Below are 22,307 nucleotides of genomic sequence, written 5' to 3'. Positions count from 1 at the left end.
CAGGTGCGGCACCTGAGGGGTTAACTACTGCAGATCCCAGCTACTTGTCATAGAGGTCGGGAGCCAGCTATGCGATTCTGCAGCCAGCTCCCGCCTCCGGTATATGAATTAATAAGAGAGTTATCTTCATTGGTGGCACAGTGACCACAGCCCCGCCCCTCCTCTTGTCCTCCCTCCTCTCATTGGTGGCAGCAGCACAGGGGGGAGGGAGACACTGCTTCCTTCTCCCCTGTGCTGCTGAGGGAGCACGGATCGCGCTGAGAGCAGCGCGATCCGTTTTCCCGATTCGTTATCGGAATATCGGCAAAATAGATGCCGATAACTTTCAAAATCCTGAATATCGGCCGATAATCGGTCGATCCCTAGTACCTATGACACTGGCTGACCTGTTACATGTGCGCTTGGCAGCTGACGGCATCTGTGTTGGTCCCATGTTCATATGTGCCCGCATTACTGAGAAAAATTATGTTTTAATATATGCAAATGAGCCTCTAGGAGCAACTGGGGCGTTACCATTACACCTAGAGACTCTGCTCTCTCTGCAACTGTCGTGACCTCAGCACTCTGACAGGGCCAGGTGTGATGACTATCTGGTCCTGTCAATTAAAGTGCAGAGGGTGAAGCAGTTGCAGAGAGAGCAGAGCCTCTAGGTGTAATAGCAACTCCCCCATTGCTCCTAGAGGCTCATTTGCATATATTAAAACATCATTTTTCTCAGCAATGCGGGCACATATGAACATGGGACCAACACAGATGTCTTCAGCTGCCAAGTGCACGTGGAACTGGTCAGCCAGTGTCATAGGTACAAATCTGCGGACAGATGCCCTTTAAACATAATTTTTGGTGAATAAATCCTGTATTTTTCACTCTCACCACAAAGTCTCATAATAGGCTGGCAGTCCCTGTTCTGTAGAGATTACTTTTTAGCAGTCATCTCATTATCATGACAGAAAGGATTACAATGACGGTAAATCCCTATATATAAATAACACAAGATCCACCAGTCACAATAGGTGATGTCACAGCCCATCTACTCCCCCTCACTGCACAAGGTTGCAAAGCATGCCCACAACACTCTCCCAGAGTCAATGACTCATCTCCAGACTGCAGGGATCATGTGGCTGCTGTAAAGAATATCTCTGAATGCTGTCGACAGCATCTCAAGCTAAATGGATGCCTCCATAATCATGTTCAGAAAATATAATTTAAAAAACCTACTACCATAAAATAAAAACAGGTTACATGAAGGTTACTCTGATGGCCGATCCTCAGGACTGTGCATGCACAAGGAAAATCACAGACACATAAAAGTATAACCATATGGGAATATGGTCCAGAGAAACCCCATAGTCTATGAAGTGTATGTATGCAATATACTGGGAATGCCCAGCGCCTAGACTGACTGTGATTTTCTATGCTGCAGCTTAGTTTTATACGTTGATGATGTGAATCGCTTCAGTTCAAGGGTTTTATCACCTCGGGAGAAAGTGTTATAAGCTGCTCAATGTGTTTCCCGACAGAATCCTTGAAATCATTGCACCTGACACGTACGTGGCGGTGTAACGTAATACAAGGCCGGATCCTGCTGGGAGTTCTGACTGGCAGTGGAGTCGTCACGCAGGTCAGTATGAGAGAGGCTGCGCCGTCCATGTAGCATTTTACAGCAAGTTGCTGTGGTCTTAGGACATGACTTTAAGGGCTTGTCCAGTCTCAGGAGGAACCCTGACAACCCTCGGGATCTGCCTGAATTATAGACCTGATAAGTACTTACCTGACAGCTCCAGTGCTTCAGTTCTCCCGACTGGGCTCTATTCACCTGGCTGCAGCGCTGACGTCATGTAGACAACACTCAATCGTTGGCCTTAGCAGTGCACCCGATGGCTGCAGCGGTCACATGTCAACGGGAGAACCGGAGCGGCAGCATGGGATCTGTCAGGTAAGCACTTGCTATGCGTTTCTTGCAGGCAGATTCCCTCCAGAAACCAGAGAACCCCTTTAAATGCAAACAATTTGAAAGGAAAGGTCTTGGAAGCATGAAAGTCCTCTTAAAAGCTTCTTCTTTTATTGAACATACAGAACAGCAGACATGACCACTGGGGTACACGGAATACAAACGTTGACGCGTTCTATTCTATTCTATTTCTTGCGGATTAAACTGTATATGTATGTAATCCTCAGGATCGGCACTCCACGGCAGTGTATAGTGTCATATTGGTTTTGTTATCCATATGTTTTTATAAGCTGTTATCTGGAGATTGCTGTTCACACTGTGCGGTTTTTTGTCCTTTCCCTTTATGGGTTTGTAATATGGGATTGGGTTCCATAGGGGTTAATTTAGAAGGAACATTCCCGCACAGTGTGTAACTCATCTTATATGTGATTAGCAGGTTGTAAGAAGGGTGTGACACATAGTGGGACAACCAATTGGAGCGGGTGCCTTGTCTCCCAGAATTTTGGAGGGTTGGACATCACGCTCCTTTAAATTGAGGGGTCACACTATGAAGCACCGTTACGACTAAGGGTCTAGCACCCGAAACGCGTCAACGTTTGTATTCCGTGTACCCCAGTGGTCATGTCTGCTGTTCTGTATGTTCAATAAAAGAAGAAGCTTTTAAGAGGACTTTCATGCTTCCAAGACCTTTCCTTTCAAATTGTTTGCAGCCTGCAGTGGGGACACTCCCCTAGGTCTTTGGAGTCGGGACTATTGCACAACCAGGAAGGTGAGCTGGATTAAGTTTTTCTACAACCCCTTTAAATGTGTGAATGTACCCTAAAAAGGATATTTTTTGTAAGTGCGTCCGTAAAGTAGCGTTTTTTGCCAAATGTGTACTCTGTACTGTCACAGCTGCATGACGTGGTTTTCAGCTACACGGCAAGTACATATGAAGCACATGGTGCAAAAACTGCTACTTCTATGGTACAAAAAACCTCCTTTTTTAGGGTTTACAACGCGTTGCGGTTGAGAACATCTGAAAAACGCATTTGTCACTGTTACAATGCAATTAATAACCATTTTCACAGGGGAATTACATAAATGCTCGTACTTAGCGCTTGTGGTATCTGGAGTCCATTTTAGACATTGACCTGCTGCCTGTTCATTTACGTCTATTTCGCCAGACGGCGTAAGGCTACTTTTACACTTCAGGTAGCCTTTTCCGGCAGACTGTTCTGGCTGGGGAACAGCCTGCCGGATCCGTGCTACCGCAAGTCCACTGTGCCGCTAGAAGTCAGCTCCATTCACTATAATGGGGGCGAGCGGGAGGTCCGGCCACAGAACGACAAACATGCCGAGAGGCGGCCGGACAAAAACTACAACATGCTGCGGTTTTTGTCCGGCCTGCCCCCATTAAAGTGAGTGGACTAGCGGTAACACAGAGCCAGTAGGCTGTTCCCCCGCCGGAAACAGCCTGCTGTGAAAGTAGCCTAACTTGGAAGACTACTCCATCCAGCAAAAAATAAAGATGGGAAAAGGATTCATACTGGGATGGATTATATCGTTCTTCGTACGGCATTTACACCACTGTATCATTTTAGCGGTCCGCAAAATACGGATGTGGTCCGTGTGCATCCCACACTTTTCGCGGGCCCCAATGCCTATTCTTGTCCGCAAAACAGACAAGACTAGGACACGTTATACCTCTTTTGTGGGGTCGCATTGGTGTCCGCATTTTTTGCAGCCTCACGTGCTATGTCCATAGTGTAGTGGGTGGATCGTTACAGCTGCACTGCTCCCATTGAATTGAATGGTGTAGTAACCATCTCCGTCCACTACACAGTGGATGGCGCTGTGTAGTTCCGACTTCAGACCTACTCCTGAAAAAGCTAAATCGGCAGTGGTGAAGAATGTCGGACCCTCAACGATTTGATATACACCATCTGAGGACGGGTCATCAATATAAAAATATTGTAAAACCTCTTAAATCCTACTTAAATTACATTTTTAAGAAGAGCGATTTGAGATTTTGAAATGTGGTGCACCTACCTGCAATATATAGAATACAATGCTGACAACCCACTTGATCTTGGCTAGCTGAGATGTCCTGGCCTTTACTGTTGGCAGAAAAAGAGAAAAAATTAAATTAATAAAGCGCACAAAAAACAATAAAGCAAACAAGAGCACACAACAACCACTGACAATTATAGCCGTTCCATAAACATCTCAGAAACGGAGGTTTCTCAAGTAAAATGGCTGCCGAGAAAAGGAGAAGTAGTGGCTCCACACTTTCTCCAGTCTCACAAGCCGGAAGCCTGGTTAAAGTGCACCTAAACGTACAAATTAACTTTACTGAAACCTACACTAAATGTTCTCTGAATATTCTCCAGATCCGTGCCTCCACACAATCCTGTCTCTGAGCTCTACAGGCAGTTCTTTCCTCCTCATGGCTTGGTTTTAGCTCTGATCTGCATGGTCAGCTGTGAGATCTTATATACACAGGGCTGTGTCTCTCCAAATCATATCCAATCATCTGAATTTACCACTGGTGACTCCAGGGGCTGACTGAGAACTAAAGTGGCCCTGGAAAAAGTCCTAAAAGTGGCCCCACATACCACAGTGCAGCAAAAAATACTGCCTAGATTAATTAATGCTGAGAATATCAGATCTTTATGTAACTGGTTTTTGGCCGAGAGGAGGGCTTAGGTGGCCATCTGGGCATCGGCCCACTGGGAAATTTCCCAGTATGATCTATGGCCAGTCCGCCCCTGGGTGACTCCAATCAAGGTGCAGAAACATCTCAAAGATGATCAAGAGCAATGGGAGCCCCCCCCCCCCTCCCCGAGCTAAACGTCAAGTGTCATAGCAAAGGGTCTAAATACTTATGTCTATGCTAAATTTTTTGTTTTTCGTTTTTAACAAAATTAGCAAACAATTCTAAAATTCTGCCGCAATTTCTTTTTTACATTTTAGCACAAGGAGCAACATTAAAAAATGGGAGAAAAGTGGAAGGATCTGAAGACCCTCTACCAAAGCAGAAAATGAATAGACATTTTGGTTTTCTACTGAACAGGGCGGTGTTGCTGTCTGGAATGGTGCCCACCCACAAGTATGACCACAGGGCCCCAAAAGTCCAGTATGAAACAACCCCCAGTAGGGTCTATTACCGGAGGAGTCACAAATTACCTATTAGATCTCACTGATGATACATTCTGTATCGGGGGATGGTGGCCTCCCAATCAGAGGTCACCCTATGGTTTTTTTTTTCCGGCAGGTATAAATATTCCTCTTAGCATTTTTTTTGCCAAGGTGTGGTACGCTTCGTGGTTGCTCTTTTTTCTGGCCATAACTTTTTTTTTTTTTTTGCATACAGTATACTGCACCAAGTCATAAAAATCCAATTATTTATTGACAGAAGTGTACAATGCAAAAATTAAAAAAAATTCTTACGCGTTTCAGGTCACACCAGGCCCTTTTCAAAGCCTAACAAAAAAACAATGGACCACGTTCAAATACATTTCTGAAAAGGTATGAACCAACTGAGTCAGACACGTAAGATGCATAAATTAGTGGGACCCTCACCCACCCTTCCTGTATTTTCAGTTCACAATTCAAGAATAAACACTAATGTGAATTGTGGTCAAGCATTAAGGCAGTATTACACAGCCCGATGTGGCAGACGATTGTCGGGAGCGAAGCGTCCCCTCATGGAAATCGCCTGCTCGCTAGCGGAGAAAACCGGTGCTATTATATGTAGCGATCTCCTCCTCAGTATAAGGAGGAGCGATCACTATGCCATCATTCGTCCCCATGCTGTATAGCGGTTTGCCGCAGAAGATCGTGAACAGACACCACAATCTGCTGCCGGCAAACGATAATTCTTTAACCTGTCAAAACATGTGGATTGTCCGACAAACAACCGTTTTCTCGTTCACTGAGCAATCGACGGCAGTATTACACTGCCAGATGATCGCTAACGAGCGTTCATACGAAAAATCACCCAGTGTAATACAGGCTTTACTGGTTTTAGACGTGACCCATATTAGATTAGGTTCCAGTTCAGATACCACTACTTAGCACTGAATGGCCAGGAAGCTACGCTATCACAATATGTAAACTATGATCAAATTACATCACAGTGTGAATAATGACCTAGCATTACTGATGTTCAAACATGCATGGGCGAATAGTGATTAAACCTACAGTTCACACATGGTGATAGTGCAGCTTCATGGCTTCTCAATGGGTGTGTCTAAAATGGAGCCTAATTTACAGGGGTGAGGCCTAACTACTATATAAACTACGCAGGTTTTACCAGCAGCAATACTTGTCATTATTCACACTGAAACGTGATTGATCATAGTTTATATATTGTGATGCTGTAGTTTCACAGCTGCCCAATGATGAATATGTGTGTCTGATTGGGAAGGGGTGTCTGACAAAGATTGGGGGTCCTATTTGAGGTCTAATAAAGATTGGGGGTCTGATCTGAGGTCTAATAAAAATTTGGGAGTCTATTCTGAGGTGTAATAAAGATTGGGAGTCTGATTGGGGGTCTGATATGAGATCTAATAAAATTGAGGGGGTCTAATCTGAAGTGTAATAAAGATTAGGAGTCTAAATGGGGGTCTGATATGAGGTCTAATAAAAATTTAGGGGGTCTGATCTGAAGTGTAATAAAGATTGGGACTCTGATCTGAGGTGCAATAAAAATTGGGGAGTCTAATCGGAGGTTCAATAAAACTTGTTGGTTCTGATCTGAGGGCTAATAAAAATTGGGGGTCTGATCTGAGGTGTAATAAAGATTGGGAGTCTGATCTGAGGTCTGATAAAGATTGGGGTCTGATCTGAGGTCTGATAAAGATTGGGGGTCTGATCTGATAAAGTTTGGGGGTCTCATTGGGGAGTCTGCTAAAGATTGGTGGTAGGATGAAGATTGGGGCTCTGAACTAACATCTGATGAAGATTGGGGGGTCTAATCTGAGGTGTGATGAAGATTGGGGGGGTCTAATCTGAGGTCTGATGAAGATTGGCGGTTTAAGGTCTAATAAAGTTTGGGGGTCTCATTGGGGGTCTGCTAAAAATTGGTGGTAGGATGAAGATTGGGGTTCTGAACTGACATCTGATGAAGATTGGGGGGTCTGAGTTGAGGTCTTATGAAAAATATTTTTTTCTGATTTTCCTCCTTTAAAACCTAGGTGCATCTTATAACGCGAAAAAAATGGTAAAGGCTTGTGGTTATCATTGGCGTTGTGTCAGTAGGTGACCTGTGTCATCGATCACCTGAACGATTATCTACTCGTCTAAATGAGCCTTTACACCATGCATGAATTACCACCAGGAATACTTGGCTACGTATGAGAGCTTATTCCTGAATTGTGAATTGACAATATGCACCGCCTTAGGGTTGGGCAATATACCGGTATTAAATATATACAGCGGTATTAAAAAAACGGCGATATCGGCATTTCTTAATTACCGCTGTATTTTAGTGACGTCATAGGGGCAGACACACGTCACAGTGCTGAATGCCTCTAAAACGTCCGGCGCACATTACAGCCGTCACAGTGGAGGAGAGAGTCCCTCCCCACTGTGATCCGGCTGCCGCTGCGCCACCAATGAGAAGGCAATAGTGAGGAGGAGGGGAGGGGCTGTGGCCGCTGTGCCACCAATGAGAAGGTAATAGTGAGGAGGAGGGGAGGGGCTGTGGCTGTTGCGCCACCAATGAGATGGTAATAGTGAGGAGGAGGGGAGGGGCTGTGGCCGCTGCGCCACCAATGAGAAGGTAATAGTGAGGAGGAGGGGAGGGGCTGTGGCCACTGCGCCACCAATGAGAAGGTAATAGTGAGGAGGAGGGGAGGGGCTGTGGCCGCTGCGCTACCAATGAGAATTACCTTCAATACAAATATAGACTGCGGGTGCCGGCCGTATCACATACCCGGCATCCGGTCTCAATGACAGGAAGCGGTGACCCCACGAACCGAGGTAATTTACCCCTCAAATGCGGCACCTGAGGGGTTAATTGGCTCGGCGGGATCCCTGTCATTGAGGCTGAGTGCCAGCTGTGTGATATGGCTGGCACCTGCAGTCTATATTTGTATTATGGGGTTAATTACATTCATTGGTGGCGCAGTGCGTCCCCCCCATACCCCAGTATTATAAATTATAATCATTGGTGGCGCAGTGCACCCAAGCCCCCCAGTATTATAATCATTGGTGGCAGTGGCCACAGGGTCCCCTACCCACTTCAATGGTGGTGCATTGGTAGCTTCTAATCGGAGCCCCAGCAGTGAAATTTCAGGTCTCCGATCGGTTACCATGAAGCCATCCATGGCTGCCATGGTAATCTCCCTGCTGCAGTGTGCACAAAGCACAGGGCAGCAGGGAGAGTGTGAGGTCCTATTCACCCTCATGAAGCTCTATTAGGGTGCATAGGACAAGGGATGAAAAGATCCCAGGTTCTATCCCCATAAAAAGGGTAAGGGTACTATCACACTAGCGTTTTTCTTTTCCGCACTGAGTTCCGTCCTAGGGGCTCTATACCGGAAAAGAACTGATCAGTTTTATCCCCATGCATTCTGAATGGAGATAAATCCGTTCAGGATGCATCAGGATGTCTTCAGTTCAGTCTTTTTGACTGTTCAGGACGGAGATAATACCGCAGCATGCTGCGGTTTTATCTCCGGCCTAAAAGACGGAACCATAGGAATGTATTAGTGCCGGATTCGGCATTCGAAATATCGCAATGTCTGACAAAGATTGGGGGTCCTATTTGAGGTCTAATAAAGATTGGGGGTCTGATCTGAGGTCTAATAAAAATTTGGGAGTCTATTCTGAGGTGTAATAAAGATTGGGAGTCTGATTGGGGGTCTGATATGAGATCTAATAAAATTGAGGGGGTCTAATCTGAAGTGTAATAAAGATTAGGAGTCTAAATGGGGGTCTGATATGAGGTCTAATAAAAATTTAGCGGGTCTGATCTGAAGTGTAATAAAAATTGGGACTCTGATCTGAGGTGCAATAAAAATTGGGGAGTCTAATCGGAGGTTCAATAAAACTTGTTGGTTCTGATCTGAGGGCTAATAAAAATTGGGGGTCTGATCTGAGGTGTAATAAAGATTGGGAGTCTGATCTGAGGTCTGATAAAGATTGGGGTCTGATCTGAGGTCTGATAAAGATTGGGGGTCTGATCTGATAAAGTTTGGGGGTCTCATTGGGGAGTCTGCTAAAGATTGGTGGTAGGATGAAGATTGGGGCTCTGAACTAACATCTGATGAAGATTGGGGGGTCTAATCTGAGGTGTGATGAAGATTGGGGGGGTCTAATCTGAGGTCTGATGAAGATTGGCGGTTTAAGGTCTAATAAAGTTTGGGGGTCTGCTAAAAATTGGTGGTAGGATGAAGATTGGGGTTCTGAACTGACATCTGATGAAGATTGGGGGGTCTGAGTTGAGGTCTTATGAAAAATATTTTTTTCTGATTTTCCTCCTTTAAAACCTAGGTGCATCTTATAACGCGAAAAAAATGGTAAAGGCTTGTGGTTATCATTGGCGTTGTGTCAGTAGGTGACCTGTGTCATCGATCACCTGAACGATTATCTACTCGTCTAAATGAGCCTTTACACCATGCATGAATTACCACCAGGAATACTTGGCTACGTATGAGAGCTTATTCCTGAATTGTGAATTGACAATATGCACCGCCTTAGGGTTGGGCAATATACCGGTATTAAATATATACAGCGGTATTAAAAAAACGGCGATATCGGCATTTCTTAATTACCGCTGTATTTTAGTGACGTCATAGGGGCAGACACACGTCACAGTGCTGAATGCCTCTAAAACGTCCGGCGCACATTACAGCCGTCACAGTGGAGGAGAGAGTCCCTCCCCACTGTGATCCGGCTGCCGCTGCGCCACCAATGAGAAGGCAATAGTGAGGAGGAGGGGAGGGGCTGTGGCCGCTGTGCCACCAATGAGAAGGTAATAGTGAGGAGGAGGGGAGGGGCTGTGGCTGTTGCGCCACCAATGAGATGGTAATAGTGAGGAGGAGGGGAGGGGCTGTGGCCGCTGCGCCACCAATGAGAAGGTAATAGTGAGGAGGAGGGGAGGGACTGTGGCCGCTGCGCCACCAATGAGAAGGTAATAGTGAGGAGGAGGGGAGGGGCTGTGGCCGCTGCGCTACCAATGAGAATTACCTTCAATACAAATATAGACTGCGGGTGCCGGCCGTATCACATACCCGGCATCCGGTCTCAATGACAGGAAGCGGTGACCCCACGAACCGAGGTAATTTACCCCTCAAATGCGGCACCTGAGGGGTTAATTGGCTCGGCGGGATCCCTGTCATTGAGGCTGAGTGCCAGCTGTGTGATATGGCTGGCACCTGCAGTCTATATTTGTATTATGGGGTTAATTACATTCATTGGTGGCGCAGTGCGTCCCCCCCATACCCCAGTATTATAAATTATAATCATTGGTGGCGCAGTGCACCCAAGCCCCCCAGTATTATAATCATTGGTGGCAGTGGCCACAGGATCCCCTACCCACTTCAATGGTGGTGCATTGGTAGCTTCTAATCGGAGCCCCAGCAGTGAAATTTCAGGTCTCCGATCGGTTACCATGAAGCCATCCATGGCTGCCATGGTAATCTCCCTGCTGCAGTGTGCACAAAGCACAGGGCAGCAGGGAGAGTGTGAGGTCCTATTCACCCTGATGAAGCTCTATTAGGGTGCATAGGACAAGGGATGAAAAGATCCCAGGTTCTATCCCCATAAAAAGGGTAAGGGTACTATCACACTAGCGTTTTTCTTTTCCGGCACTGAGTTCCGTCCTAGGGGCTCTATACCGGAAAAGAACTGATCAGTTTTATCCCCATGCATTCTGAATGGAGATAAATCCGTTCAGGATGCATCAGGATGTCTTCAGTTCAGTCTTTTTGACTGTTCAGGACGGAGATAATACCGCAGCATGCTGCGGTTTTATCTCCGGCCTAAAAGACGGAACCATAGGAATGTATTAGTGCCGGATTCGGCATTCGAAATATCGCAATGCTGGATCTGTCCTTCCGGTCTGCGCATGCGCAGAGCTTTAAAAATGTGAAAGAAATAAATACCGGATCCGTTTTGCCAGATGACACCGGAAAGACGGATCCGGTATTGCAACGCATTTTTCAGACTGATCAGGTATTTTTCAGACTGATCAGGATCCTGATCAGTCTGAAAAATGCCTGATCAGGCAAACTGTATGCAAGCGCATGTCATTTTTTCTGACTGATCAGGCATTCCCCAATGAGACCCTCGAATTTTATCAGATCCCCCCCAATCTTTATCAGACCTCAGATGAGACTCCCAATCTTTATCAGACCTCAGATGAGACTCCCAACTTTTATCAGACCTAAGATCAGACCCCCATTTTTATTACACCTCAGATCAGACCCCCCAATTTTTATTAGACCTCAAATAGGACCCCCAATCTTTGTCAGACCCCCCCCCCCCCCCGCCCCATCAGACACACATATTCATCATTGGGCAGCTGTGAAACTACAGCATCACAATATATAAACTATGATCAATCACGTTTCAGTGTGAATAATGACAAGTATTGCTGCTGGTAAAACCTGCGTAGTTTATATAGTAGTTAAGCCTCACCCTGTAAATTAGGTTCCATTTTAGACACACCCATTGAGAAGCCATGAAGCTGCACTATCACCATGTGTGAACTGTAGGTTTAATCACTATTCACCCCATGCATGTTTAAACATCAGTAATGCTAGGTCATTATTCACACGCAGACCTTTAAAAATGGGAAAAAAATGTACATAAAAAAATAAATAAACAATAAAAAACCAAATTAGGTATCGCCACGTCCAAAAAAATCCAAACTAAAGTATTGAAAAATATCTCTTGTGGTGAACGCCGTAACAGAAATTTTTTTAAAAAAAACACACGATTTTCTATTTTTTTTGTCTCCTTCTCCCCTAAAAAATAAGATAGACTGTTCTATTATGGGCCGCACGTTCCATAAATTGCGGAATACGCACTTTTTTTGCCATTAAATTTTTCTTTTGCATGGTATCGAGTATTGCATTACTTTTTTATGGGACTGAAATTGAATCAAAATTTTGGTATTGTGACAACTCTAGTCACGGGGGTATAAGTACTTTAGGTCACAAATAAATTGCATCTAGTGGCTGTAAACCCCCAGAGCCAGGAGACCGGCGCTGGATAACAGTCGCTGCGCTCTGGGGGCTGCTGCACAGAGAGGCCGGGGCTGAAAACAGTCGCTGCACTCTGGGGGCTGCTGCACAGAAGCCGGGGCTGAAAACAGTCGCTGCACTCTGGGGGCTGCTGCACAGAGAGGCTGGGGATGAGAACAGTCACTGCGCTCTGGGGCTGCTGCACAGAGAGGCCGGGGATGAGAACAGTCACTGCGCTCTGGGGCTGCTGCACAGAGAGGCCGGGGATGAGAACAGTCACTGCACTCTGGGGGCTGCTGCACAGAGAGGCCAGGGATGAGAACAGTCACTGCACTCTGGGGGCTGCTGCACAGAGAGGCCGGGGCTGAAAACAGTCGCTGCACTCTGGGGGCTGCTGCACAGAGAGGCCGGGGCTGAAAACAGTCGCTGCATTCTGGGGGCTGCTGCACAGAGAGGCCGGGGCTGAAAACAGTCGCTGCATTCTGGGGGCTGCTGCACAGAGAGGCCGGGGATGAGAACAGTCACTGCGCTCTGGGGCTGCTGCACAGAGAGGCCAGGGATGAGAACAGTCACTGCGCTCTGGGGGCTGCTGCACAGAAGCCGGGGCTGAGAACAGTCGCTGCACTCTGGGGGCTGCTCCACAGACAGGCCGGGGCTGAGAACAGTCACTGCACTCTGGGGGCTGCTCCACAGACAGGCCGGGGCTGAGAACAGTCACTGCACTCTGGGGGCTGAGAACAGGCACTGCACTCTGGGGGCTGCTGCACAGACAGGCCAGGGCTAAGAACAGTCGCTGCGCTCTGGGGGCTGCTGCAGAGAGAGGTCGGGGCTGAGAACAGTCGCTGCACAGAGAGGCCGGGACTGAGAACAGTCGCTGCACTCTGGGGGCTGAGAACAGCCACTGCGCTCTGGGGGCTGCTGCACAGAGAGGCCGGGGCTGAGAACAGTCGCTGCACTCTGGGGGCTGCTACACAGACTGTCCGGGGCTGAGAACAGTCGCTGCACTCTGGTGGCTGCTGCACAGAGAGGCCGGGGCTGAGAACAGTCGCTGCACTCTGGTGGCTGCTGCACAGAAGCCGGGGCTGAGAACAGTCGCTGCACTCTGGGGGCTGCTCCACAGACAGGCCGGGGCTGAGAACAGTCACTGCACTCTGGGGGCTGCTCCACAGACAGGCCGGGGCTGAGAACAGTCACTGCACTCTGGGGGCTGAGAACAGGCACTGCACTCTGGGGGCTGCTGCACAGACAGGCCAGGGCTAAGAACAGTCGCTGCGCTCTGGGGGCTGCTGCACAGACAGGCCGGGGCTGAGAACAGTCGCTGCACTCTGGGGGCTGCTGCACAGACAGGCCAGGGCTGAGAACAGTCGCTGCACTCTGGGGCCTGCTGCACAGACAGGCCGGGGCTGAGAACAGTCGCTGCACTCTGGGGGACACTTTACAGAGAGGCTGGGGCTGAGAACAGTCGCTGCGCTCTAGGGGCTGCTGCACAGAGAGGCCGGGGCTGAGAACAGTCGCTGCACAGAGAGGCCGGGGCTGAGAACAGTCGCTGCACTCTGGGGGCTGAGAACAGCCACTGCGCTCTGGGGGCTGCTGCACAGAGAGGCCGGGGCTGAGAACAGTCGCTGCACTCTGGGGGCTGCTGCACAGAGAGGCCGGGGCTGAGAACAGTCTCTGCGCTCTGGGGGCTGCTGCACAGACAGGCCGGGGCTGAGAACAGTCGCTGCACTCTGGGGGCTGCTGCACAGACAGGCCGGGGCTGAGAACAGTCGCTGCGCTCTGGGGGTTGCTGCACAGAGAGGCCGGGGCTGAGAACAGTCGCTGCACCTGTGGGCTGCTGCACAGACAGGCCCGGGGCTGAGAACAGTCGCTGCACTCTGGGGGCTGCTGCACAGACAGGGCCGGGGCTGAGAACATTCGCTGCACCCTGGTGGCTGCTGCACAGAGAGGCCGGGGCTGAGAACATCGCTGCACTCTGGGGGCTGCTGCACAGAGAGGCCGGGGCTGAGAACAGTCGCTGCGCTCTGGGGGTTGCGGTAATATGGCTGTAGTGTGTAGGGACTAAGACACATATGGGAAGCGTCAGTCTTTAGTAAATGACCCCCAATGTTTTATTTGACTGAAAGGCATCTTTATGATGCCAAGGTGCCCTTCCTGACAATGTGCACCTATGATGGGCACACTCTGAACAACCAACTTATCAGGGTTTTCCGCTAGGATGTTCCATTCTCTGTGGGAGTGGTGAAGATGGCTGATCGCTGCTTTCTCCAGCACTCCCATAGAGAATGAATGGAGCAGCAGGGGGCACGGCCGCTTCATCAGATTTGGGGGGGAACGGTGACACAGTTCTTGGTGGGCAACTAAGAGATATTACTACATGGGGGCATCAAGGAGACATTATAATGTATGGGGGGCAACAAGGAAACACGAGTACATGTTTTGAGTGTTTTTTCCTAAATAGGCATTTATCGCGATATATATCGTTATCACGATAAATTTCTTAATATCGTTATCGTGGGAATATTTTTAATAATCGCCCAACCCTACACGGCCTGGCCCAAAAAAAATTCACACACTCTAATATTTTGTTGGACCACCTTCAGCTCTGGCATCCTTTCCACAAGCTTCTGCAATGCCACAACATTTATTTCCGTCCAGCGTTGCATAAATTTTCCCCAAGATCTTGTACTGGGAGATTTGGACCACTGCGCATAGTCTTCTCCAGCACATCCCAAAGATTTTCAATGGGGTTCAGGTCTGGACTCTGTGGTGGCCAATCCATGTGTAAAATGAGGTCTCCTGCTCCCTGAACCATTCTTTCACAATTTGAGCCCGATGAATCCTGGCATTGTCATCTTGGCATATGCCCGTGCCATCAGGGAAGAAAGAATCCATTGATGGAATAACCTGGTGGTTCAGTATATTCAGGTAGTCGCTGACCGAAACCCAACCAACTGGGGAGGCGCTTACCTATTTGCTTATTTAAATTCAGGTGGTGACCTTTTTTTTTTGGCCAGGCGGTGTACTAGTAGTGATTGTGCCCCATACACGAATCAATCTATCGATGCTATATTGTGGGGGTGGCAGCCAATGGCAGGCGGGGACGGGGATGAGCCTCCCTAGCATCGCGGATGACGCTCGGATGGCTTGTCTCCGTCACCGCATACGTCCCCCCACCGGATGTTTTCATCCACCTACGGGGAGAAGCAGCAGCGGCCATGCCGAGACCAGGGTGCCGGGGACCAGGCATATGGGGGAATCCCAGCAGATGTGTTGGTTTTTCAATCCATGATATTCTTTTATTCCATATAATAAAGTAGATATACAGGATGCGTTTCGGCCAGTCCAGCCTTCCTCAACTGCATGAAGGCTGGACGGGCCGAAACGCGTCCTGTATATCTACTTTATTATATGGAATAAAAGAATATCAAGGATTGAAAAACCAACACATCTGCTGGGATTACTCTTTGAATCATTTGATGGGGGTTGCCTCTTCCCGTGCAACGTATATGGAGGATCGCGAGCGGTCTGGTTTGCGCAGGCATATGGGGGGGGGGGGGGGCATTTTATGGGTCGGATAACCCCTTTAATCTGGTTGTGTTACTACAGACAACTTTGAAGCATGGCTCCAAATGACTCATTTGATCTATGTGTTAACACTCTCTAATTATATGAAGGGTTAATCCAACAGGGTGGTCCCACTAATTAATGACGTATCTCAAATGTTTGTCTCTATTGGGTCATTTCAGAAATGGTCTATTCTTATTTTATTATGCTTTGGAAAAGGACTAGTGTAGCCTGAAACGCGTAAGCCATTTTTTACTGCTTTGTACTCTTCTATCATTAAAGAATCCGGTTCTCAGGACTTGGAGCGGCTCTGGATTTGGACCCTAGTGACATGCACAGTCCAGGGAAACGGAGAGGCTACGGCGTAGGTGAGCTGGCTGAGGGTGGAGACATAGCAGTTCCCACATCGTTTCTTTGCACCATGTGGCATAACAAGCGTGTTACCTTTATCCTATGGGTTAGGCCTCATGCACACTTTTTGGCGGCTCGGATGCGGACCCATTCACTTCAATGGGGCCGCAAAAGATGCGGACAGCACTCTGTGTGCTGTCCGCATCCGTTGCTTCGCTCCGCGGCCCCGCAAAAAAAATATAACATGTCCTATTCTCGTCCGCGCTTTGCGGACAATAGGCATTTATATTAAAGGCAAATTGCGGAACGCGCACGGACGCCATCCGTGTTTTGCGGATCCGTGATTATCGCAATACCAAAAAAGTATGATTTTATGTGTTTTTTTATGCTTTGGCGCATGCTAAAATAATAGGCTTTTATGTTGGCGCATTCCAAGACGCAGAACTTACTCATTTCTCCATCGTCATGCCCGCACGAGGCTCGATCTCTGCAGCCTGAGGTGCAGTTTCAATGGTGGCATTTTCAGGTACATAGGACTTATTACGGTAACTAACATATATTTTTGTGGGGTTAAAAGAAAGAGAAAAACTATTCCGTTAGTATTTTTATTCTGCGGGGCAGCTTAAATGACGTTATGTTTATTATAAGGGTTCGGCAAACACGGGGGAATATCATATATATGTGCGCGTGTTTTTTTTTTTTTCCACTTTTACAAAATTAAAATTGATGAAAAAAATTGTTTTATTTATCTGTTTAAATGTTCAATAAACTTTATTAAAGGGAGTCTGTCACTGACTTGATACGTTTTAACCTGATTAGGCTACTTTCACACTCGCGTTTGGTGCGGATCCGCCATGGATCTACACAGACTGATCCGTTCAGATAATTCAACAGTCTGCATCCAGAACGGATCCGCTTGTATTATCTTTAACATAGCCAAGACGGATCCGTCTTGAACACCATCGAAAGTCAATGGGGGAAGGATCCGTTTTCTATTGTGTCAGAGAAAACGGATCCGTCCCCATTGACTTACATTGTGTGCCAGGACGGATCCGTTTTTCTCAGTTTCGTCAAGCAGACACCAAAACGCTGCAGGCAGCAGGAGCTGGGCTCCTTAGGTGATCAGAGGTCTGTTCAGTCCCTTCTGCCCACGCCAAGAGTAATCCTGGTGCAGGCGGGCGGCGCGGATACACAGCTCCTGACCATGGACCATACAGGACTTTTTGCAAAAAGTAAGATTGCTTGTACAGGCATCTATGATGTGTTATTGGGATCTATGCTCCAAATCATGTCTTCTAATGGGCCCAGGGAACCCCAGTCCAATACTAATACTGGTTCTGATCCCATGTAATTTAGATTGCTGCGGCCTCAATCATTGACAATACCATCATGGTGAGAAAAGCACTTTATATTCAATGTCTACCCAGGTATAAGTATGAGAAGAAAACCCCTGGCTGACGTTCTGATTATCTGCTCTCCATGACAATGGGCTGAGGCTTGGGTTCACATGATGATTCCTGCTGTTCCTTCACACCTTCTCCAGACTACCGGGCAGAACCCTTGTTTACAGGAACCCTTCATTGAATCGGCCTCATTTACAAGGTATTCAGATTCTAGAGCGCTCCGCTCTGCAAGACAAAGTCCCTTTATGACTGAAAAGACGCGCGGTCAATACCCTGAGTGTCATCAAAACAATCGACTTAGAGGAGATCGGACTAAAAGAACAGGTCCAGCTATTCACATGGAATACGAGGGCACAAAAGAAGCTCTGGCTCCTTCTCACCTGTCCATTGTGTGTATACAGGGAAAAGTACCTTAAGCCTCCATTCACACGTCCGCAATTCTGTTCCGCATTTTGCAGAATGGAATTGTGGGCCCATTCATTTCTATGGGGCCGCGCTATGTGCTGCCCGGGTCCGGTAATGTGGACCGATCCCCCCAAAAATAGAACATGTCCTATTCTTGTCCGCAATTACGGACAAGTTTAGGCATTTTCTATTAAGTGCCGGCGATGTGCGGTCCGCAAAACGAGGAAAACGCACATTGCTGGTGTCCGTGAGTTGCGGATCCGTGAATCCGCAAAACACACATGGATGTGTGAATGGACCCTTAAGGGGGTTATCTCATAATCAACACCTGTCCACTGAAGGCTGGGGGGCCGACTGTTGGGACCCGCACTGATTGTGAGAATGAGGTCCCTTGCCCCGTTAGTCTACTTTCACACTGGCGTTTTGGCTTTCCGTTTGTGAAGTCCGTTCAGGGCTCTCATAAGCGGTCCAAAACGGATCAGTTTTGCCCTAATGCATTCTGAATGGAAAATGATCCGCTCAGAATGCATCAGTTTGCCTTCGTTGCGTCTCCATTCCGCTTTGGAGGCGTACACCAAAACGCTGCTGACGAAACTGAGCCAAACGGATCCGTCCCCATTGACTTACATTGTGTGTCAGGATGGATCCGTTTGGCTCAGTTTCGTCAGACACAATCTGGCACAATAGAAAACGGATCCGTCCTCATTGACTTTCAATGGTGTTCAAGACGGATACGTCTTGGCTATGTTAAAGATAATACAAACGGATCCGTTCTGAACGGATGCAGACAGTTGCATTATCTGAACGGATCCATCTGTGCAGATCCATGACGGATCCGCACCAAACGCGATTGTGAAAGTAGCTATAGCAGGGAGCTGCTTTCTATGGGACTGACGGAAAAAGCAGAGGCATGTACTCCGACTGAATCGTGCGTTTGCGCACGTGTGACCACCGCTCTATTCAAGCAGATTACAAGGAACCCCTGTTCTCATCTTAATAGATGAATGACCACTGATCATGATAGGTAATAAGTGTGGATTGTGGTAAACTCTTTTACATTATGTCCACAGAATCTGCAGCGAAATCCGAGGGGGAAAAAATCCAACGTTTTACGTTCAGAGTTTGCTGTAAATATCACCCTGTGCATTGCAATCCAAGTCTGCCCAAAAAAAACGGACATGCCGCAAATGGAAAATCCACACCGCATGTCAAATTTTTTTTGCCCACAAATCCGGACCGCACCTCTGAGGCCAGGGATTGGTTGCAGCGGTCAGGCGTTGACGTCACTGATGCAGTACGAGGCATTTGATAATCCGGGAACAGGCAAACCAGTAGATGGAGGAAAGAGAATGAACTAGGAGACTACTCTGATTAAGGCCTCATGCACACGACCGTATGTTTGAGCCGCATCCGATACGCATTTTTTGCAGATCCATTCATTTCAACGGAGCTGCAAAAGATGCGGACAGTACACCGTTGTCTGTTCTGTGGCCCCGCAAAAAAAAGTGAATAGTGGCTGTCAAAAAAATAGGACATGTCCTATTTTTGGGCGTTTAGGCATGTCTATTTTTGGCCAGACGGACCCCATTGAAATCAATGGGACTGTTTTTAACTGCCGTCAGAAAGGAGTGCACCTGTCTAACTGCCGATAAAAACGGGTACACTAGTGAAAAAAGGCCTTTTAGAGCTTAAAATAAAAAAATGTATTACTCATCTCATCCACTTGCACTCGCAGAGACGGATGGTCCTTTCTTGATGCTGAAGGACCTGAGCTCCAAGTGTGATGACGTCACCACGAAGCCAGCAAGCATACTGGGAGCACATGGTGACGTCATCACGCTGGGAGCGCAGGTCCTTCAGCATCAAGAGAGGACCAACCGCAGGTTCGGGTTGTGAAGGAATCTTGTTATGGATTCCGTTATAGTGAAATTCATAGACAAAATGCAAAACGGAAGCCGTTAAGAGGCATTCTGTCATAACAGAAGTGTATGGGCGGCATCACGGATCCGTCCTCATTTCCGTTATGCAGGAATAAAAAAAAGGGAATGAATCTTAAATTCCGTTATAATGGAATCCATACCGGAATTCCTTCACAGCCCGAACGCCAAACCCGTAAAGTTCCAGTTTGCTCATCCCTAATTATTACAGCCACTATGGGGGACATTATTACTCCTGGAGACCACTATGGGGGAAGTTATTACTACTGGAGCCACTGTGGTGGACATATTTACTGCTGGGGGCCACTATGGGGGACATTATTACTACTGGGGCCACTATGAGGGACATTATTACTACAGGAGACCACTATGGGGGACATTATTACTACAGGAGACCACTATGGGGGACATTATTACTACAGGAGACCACTATGGGGGAAATTATTACTACTGGGGCTACTGTGGTGGACATATTTACTGCTGGGGGCCACTATGGGGGACATTATTACTACTGGGGCCACTATGAGGGACATTATTACTACTGTGGGCCACTATGGTGGACATTATTACTACTGGGGCCACTATGAGGGACATTATTACTACTGTGGGCCACTATGGGGGACATTATTACTACTGGAGACCACTATGGGGGACATTATTACTACTGTGGGTCACTATGGGGGACATTATTACTACTGGGGCCACTGTGGTGGACATATTTACTGCTGGGGGCCACCAATATGGGGGACATTATTACTACTGGGGACCACTATGGGGGACATTATTACTACTGTGGGCAACTATGGGGGACATTATTACTACTGTGGGCCACTATGGGGGACATTATTACTACTGTGGGCCACTATGGGGGACATTATTACTACTGTGGGCCACTATGGGGGACATTATTACTACTGTGGGCCACTATGAGGGACATTATTACTACTGTGGGCCACTATGGGGGACATTATTACTACTGGGGCCACTGTGGTGGACATATTTAGTGCTGGGGGGCCACCACTATGGGGGACATTATTACTACTAGGGGGCACTATGAGTGACATTATTACTACTGGGGGCCACTATGGGGGACATTATTACTACTGGGGGCCACCACTATGGGGGACATTATTACTACTGGAGACCACTACGGGGGACATTATTACTACTGGGGCCACTATGGTGGACATTATTACTACTGTGGGCCACTATGGGGGACATTATTACTAGTGGGCCACTATGGGGGACATTATTACTACTGTGGGCCACTATGGGGGACATTATTACTACTGTGGGCCACTATGGGGGACATTATTACTACTGGGGCCACTATGGGGGACATTATTACTACTGTGGGCCACTATGGGGGACATTATTACTACTGGGGCCACTATGGGGGACATTATTACTGCTGGGGCCACTGTGGTGGACATATTTACTGCTGGGGGCCACCACTATGGGGGACATTATTACTGCTGGGGCCCCTATGGTGGACATATTTACTGCTGCGGGCCACCACTATGGGGGTCATTATTACTATTGGAGTCCACTATGGGGGACATTATTACTATTGGAGTCCACTATGGGGGACATTATTACTACTGGAGGCCCCTCTGGGGACATTATTACTGCTATGGGGCACATTATGTATATTGCGCAGGTTTTTTAGAGGAAAAAAAAACCTAAAAAAATAATACATTTTTAATGGCTGTTAAAAAAAAAAAAAAAAAAAAAAAAGGACACAAAACAGCCAGACGGTCAGAAAACGGATGCAAAAGTAGTAGATAAGTAGCCATGAAAAACTGACAGTGTGTCTGGTTTTTATGGCCATTACTTTTCACTGTCATGTGAATTCAGCTATGAGTGCGGGTTCAATGCACATAACATCCGCACAAATATCTGTGTGGATGAATCGCGGTGCGACGGCTTAAAGTGTAGGCAGCACAAAGAAAAGACATGTCCCTTCTTGGGGCGGGAGTGTCTTTAAGTCTCCACTCCGCGATCCTAAGCGCTGCCTACCATTGAGATGTATGGGTTTATAGGGAAATTTTGGCGTCACTGTCCGCGCCAAAATTCCGCTTAAAAAGCCACTGTGTGAACATCCCCTTACATGTCAAGGAGCGCATTCCATACAACAATTCTGGAGTATCTAACATCATATAACTATGTGGTGCCGTTCCTCTATTATTCCTTTTAGAAATGTATAAGTGAATTACCAGCTGGAGGTGTGTCCTTGTGTAAACTGATCGCTCCAATTCGTGCTGCCACTGTCAGACTGATTTATTATTCAGGCGCCATTCCTTCTACAACGCTCGACATATGAACAGGGGGGCGCATACATAATACAGACAACTGCATGAACAAGACAAGAATAATAGAGGGACAACATGAGAGTCATCAGGATAGATGCTCCAGAATTGTTATTGCACACAAACGTATTTTCTTTCCGTGTCCGTATCGTTTTTTTTGCGAACCGTATACAAAACCATTCATTTCAATGGGTCCGCAAAAAAGCGGA

At 47.4% G+C, this 22,307-nt stretch overlaps 1 protein-coding gene across 1 annotated transcript in view; it reads right to left on the bottom strand.

Moving 5' to 3' along the window:
- GET1 (guided entry of tail-anchored proteins factor 1) overlaps nucleotides 1-15,346 on the bottom strand; it is a 41,409-nt gene extending 26,063 nt beyond the window's left edge. The window contains exons 1-2 of the mRNA XM_044285885.1: nucleotides 15,325-15,346; nucleotides 3,983-4,050 (exon numbers count right to left, since the gene is read on the bottom strand). Of these exons, the coding sequence (XP_044141820.1) occupies nucleotides 3,983-4,050; nucleotides 15,325-15,346 (90 nt within the window). The remainder of the gene's footprint in view (nucleotides 1-3,982; nucleotides 4,051-15,324) is intronic.
- Nucleotides 15,347-22,307: the final 6,961 nt, after the last annotated feature.

This window comes from Bufo gargarizans, chromosome 3, assembly GCF_014858855.1.
Source record: "Bufo gargarizans isolate SCDJY-AF-19 chromosome 3, ASM1485885v1, whole genome shotgun sequence".
Classification (NCBI taxonomy): domain Eukaryota; kingdom Metazoa; phylum Chordata; class Amphibia; order Anura; family Bufonidae; genus Bufo; species Bufo gargarizans.
Note: the sequence above shows the minus strand (reverse complement) of the source record. Positions and strands in the feature narration are given on the sequence as shown.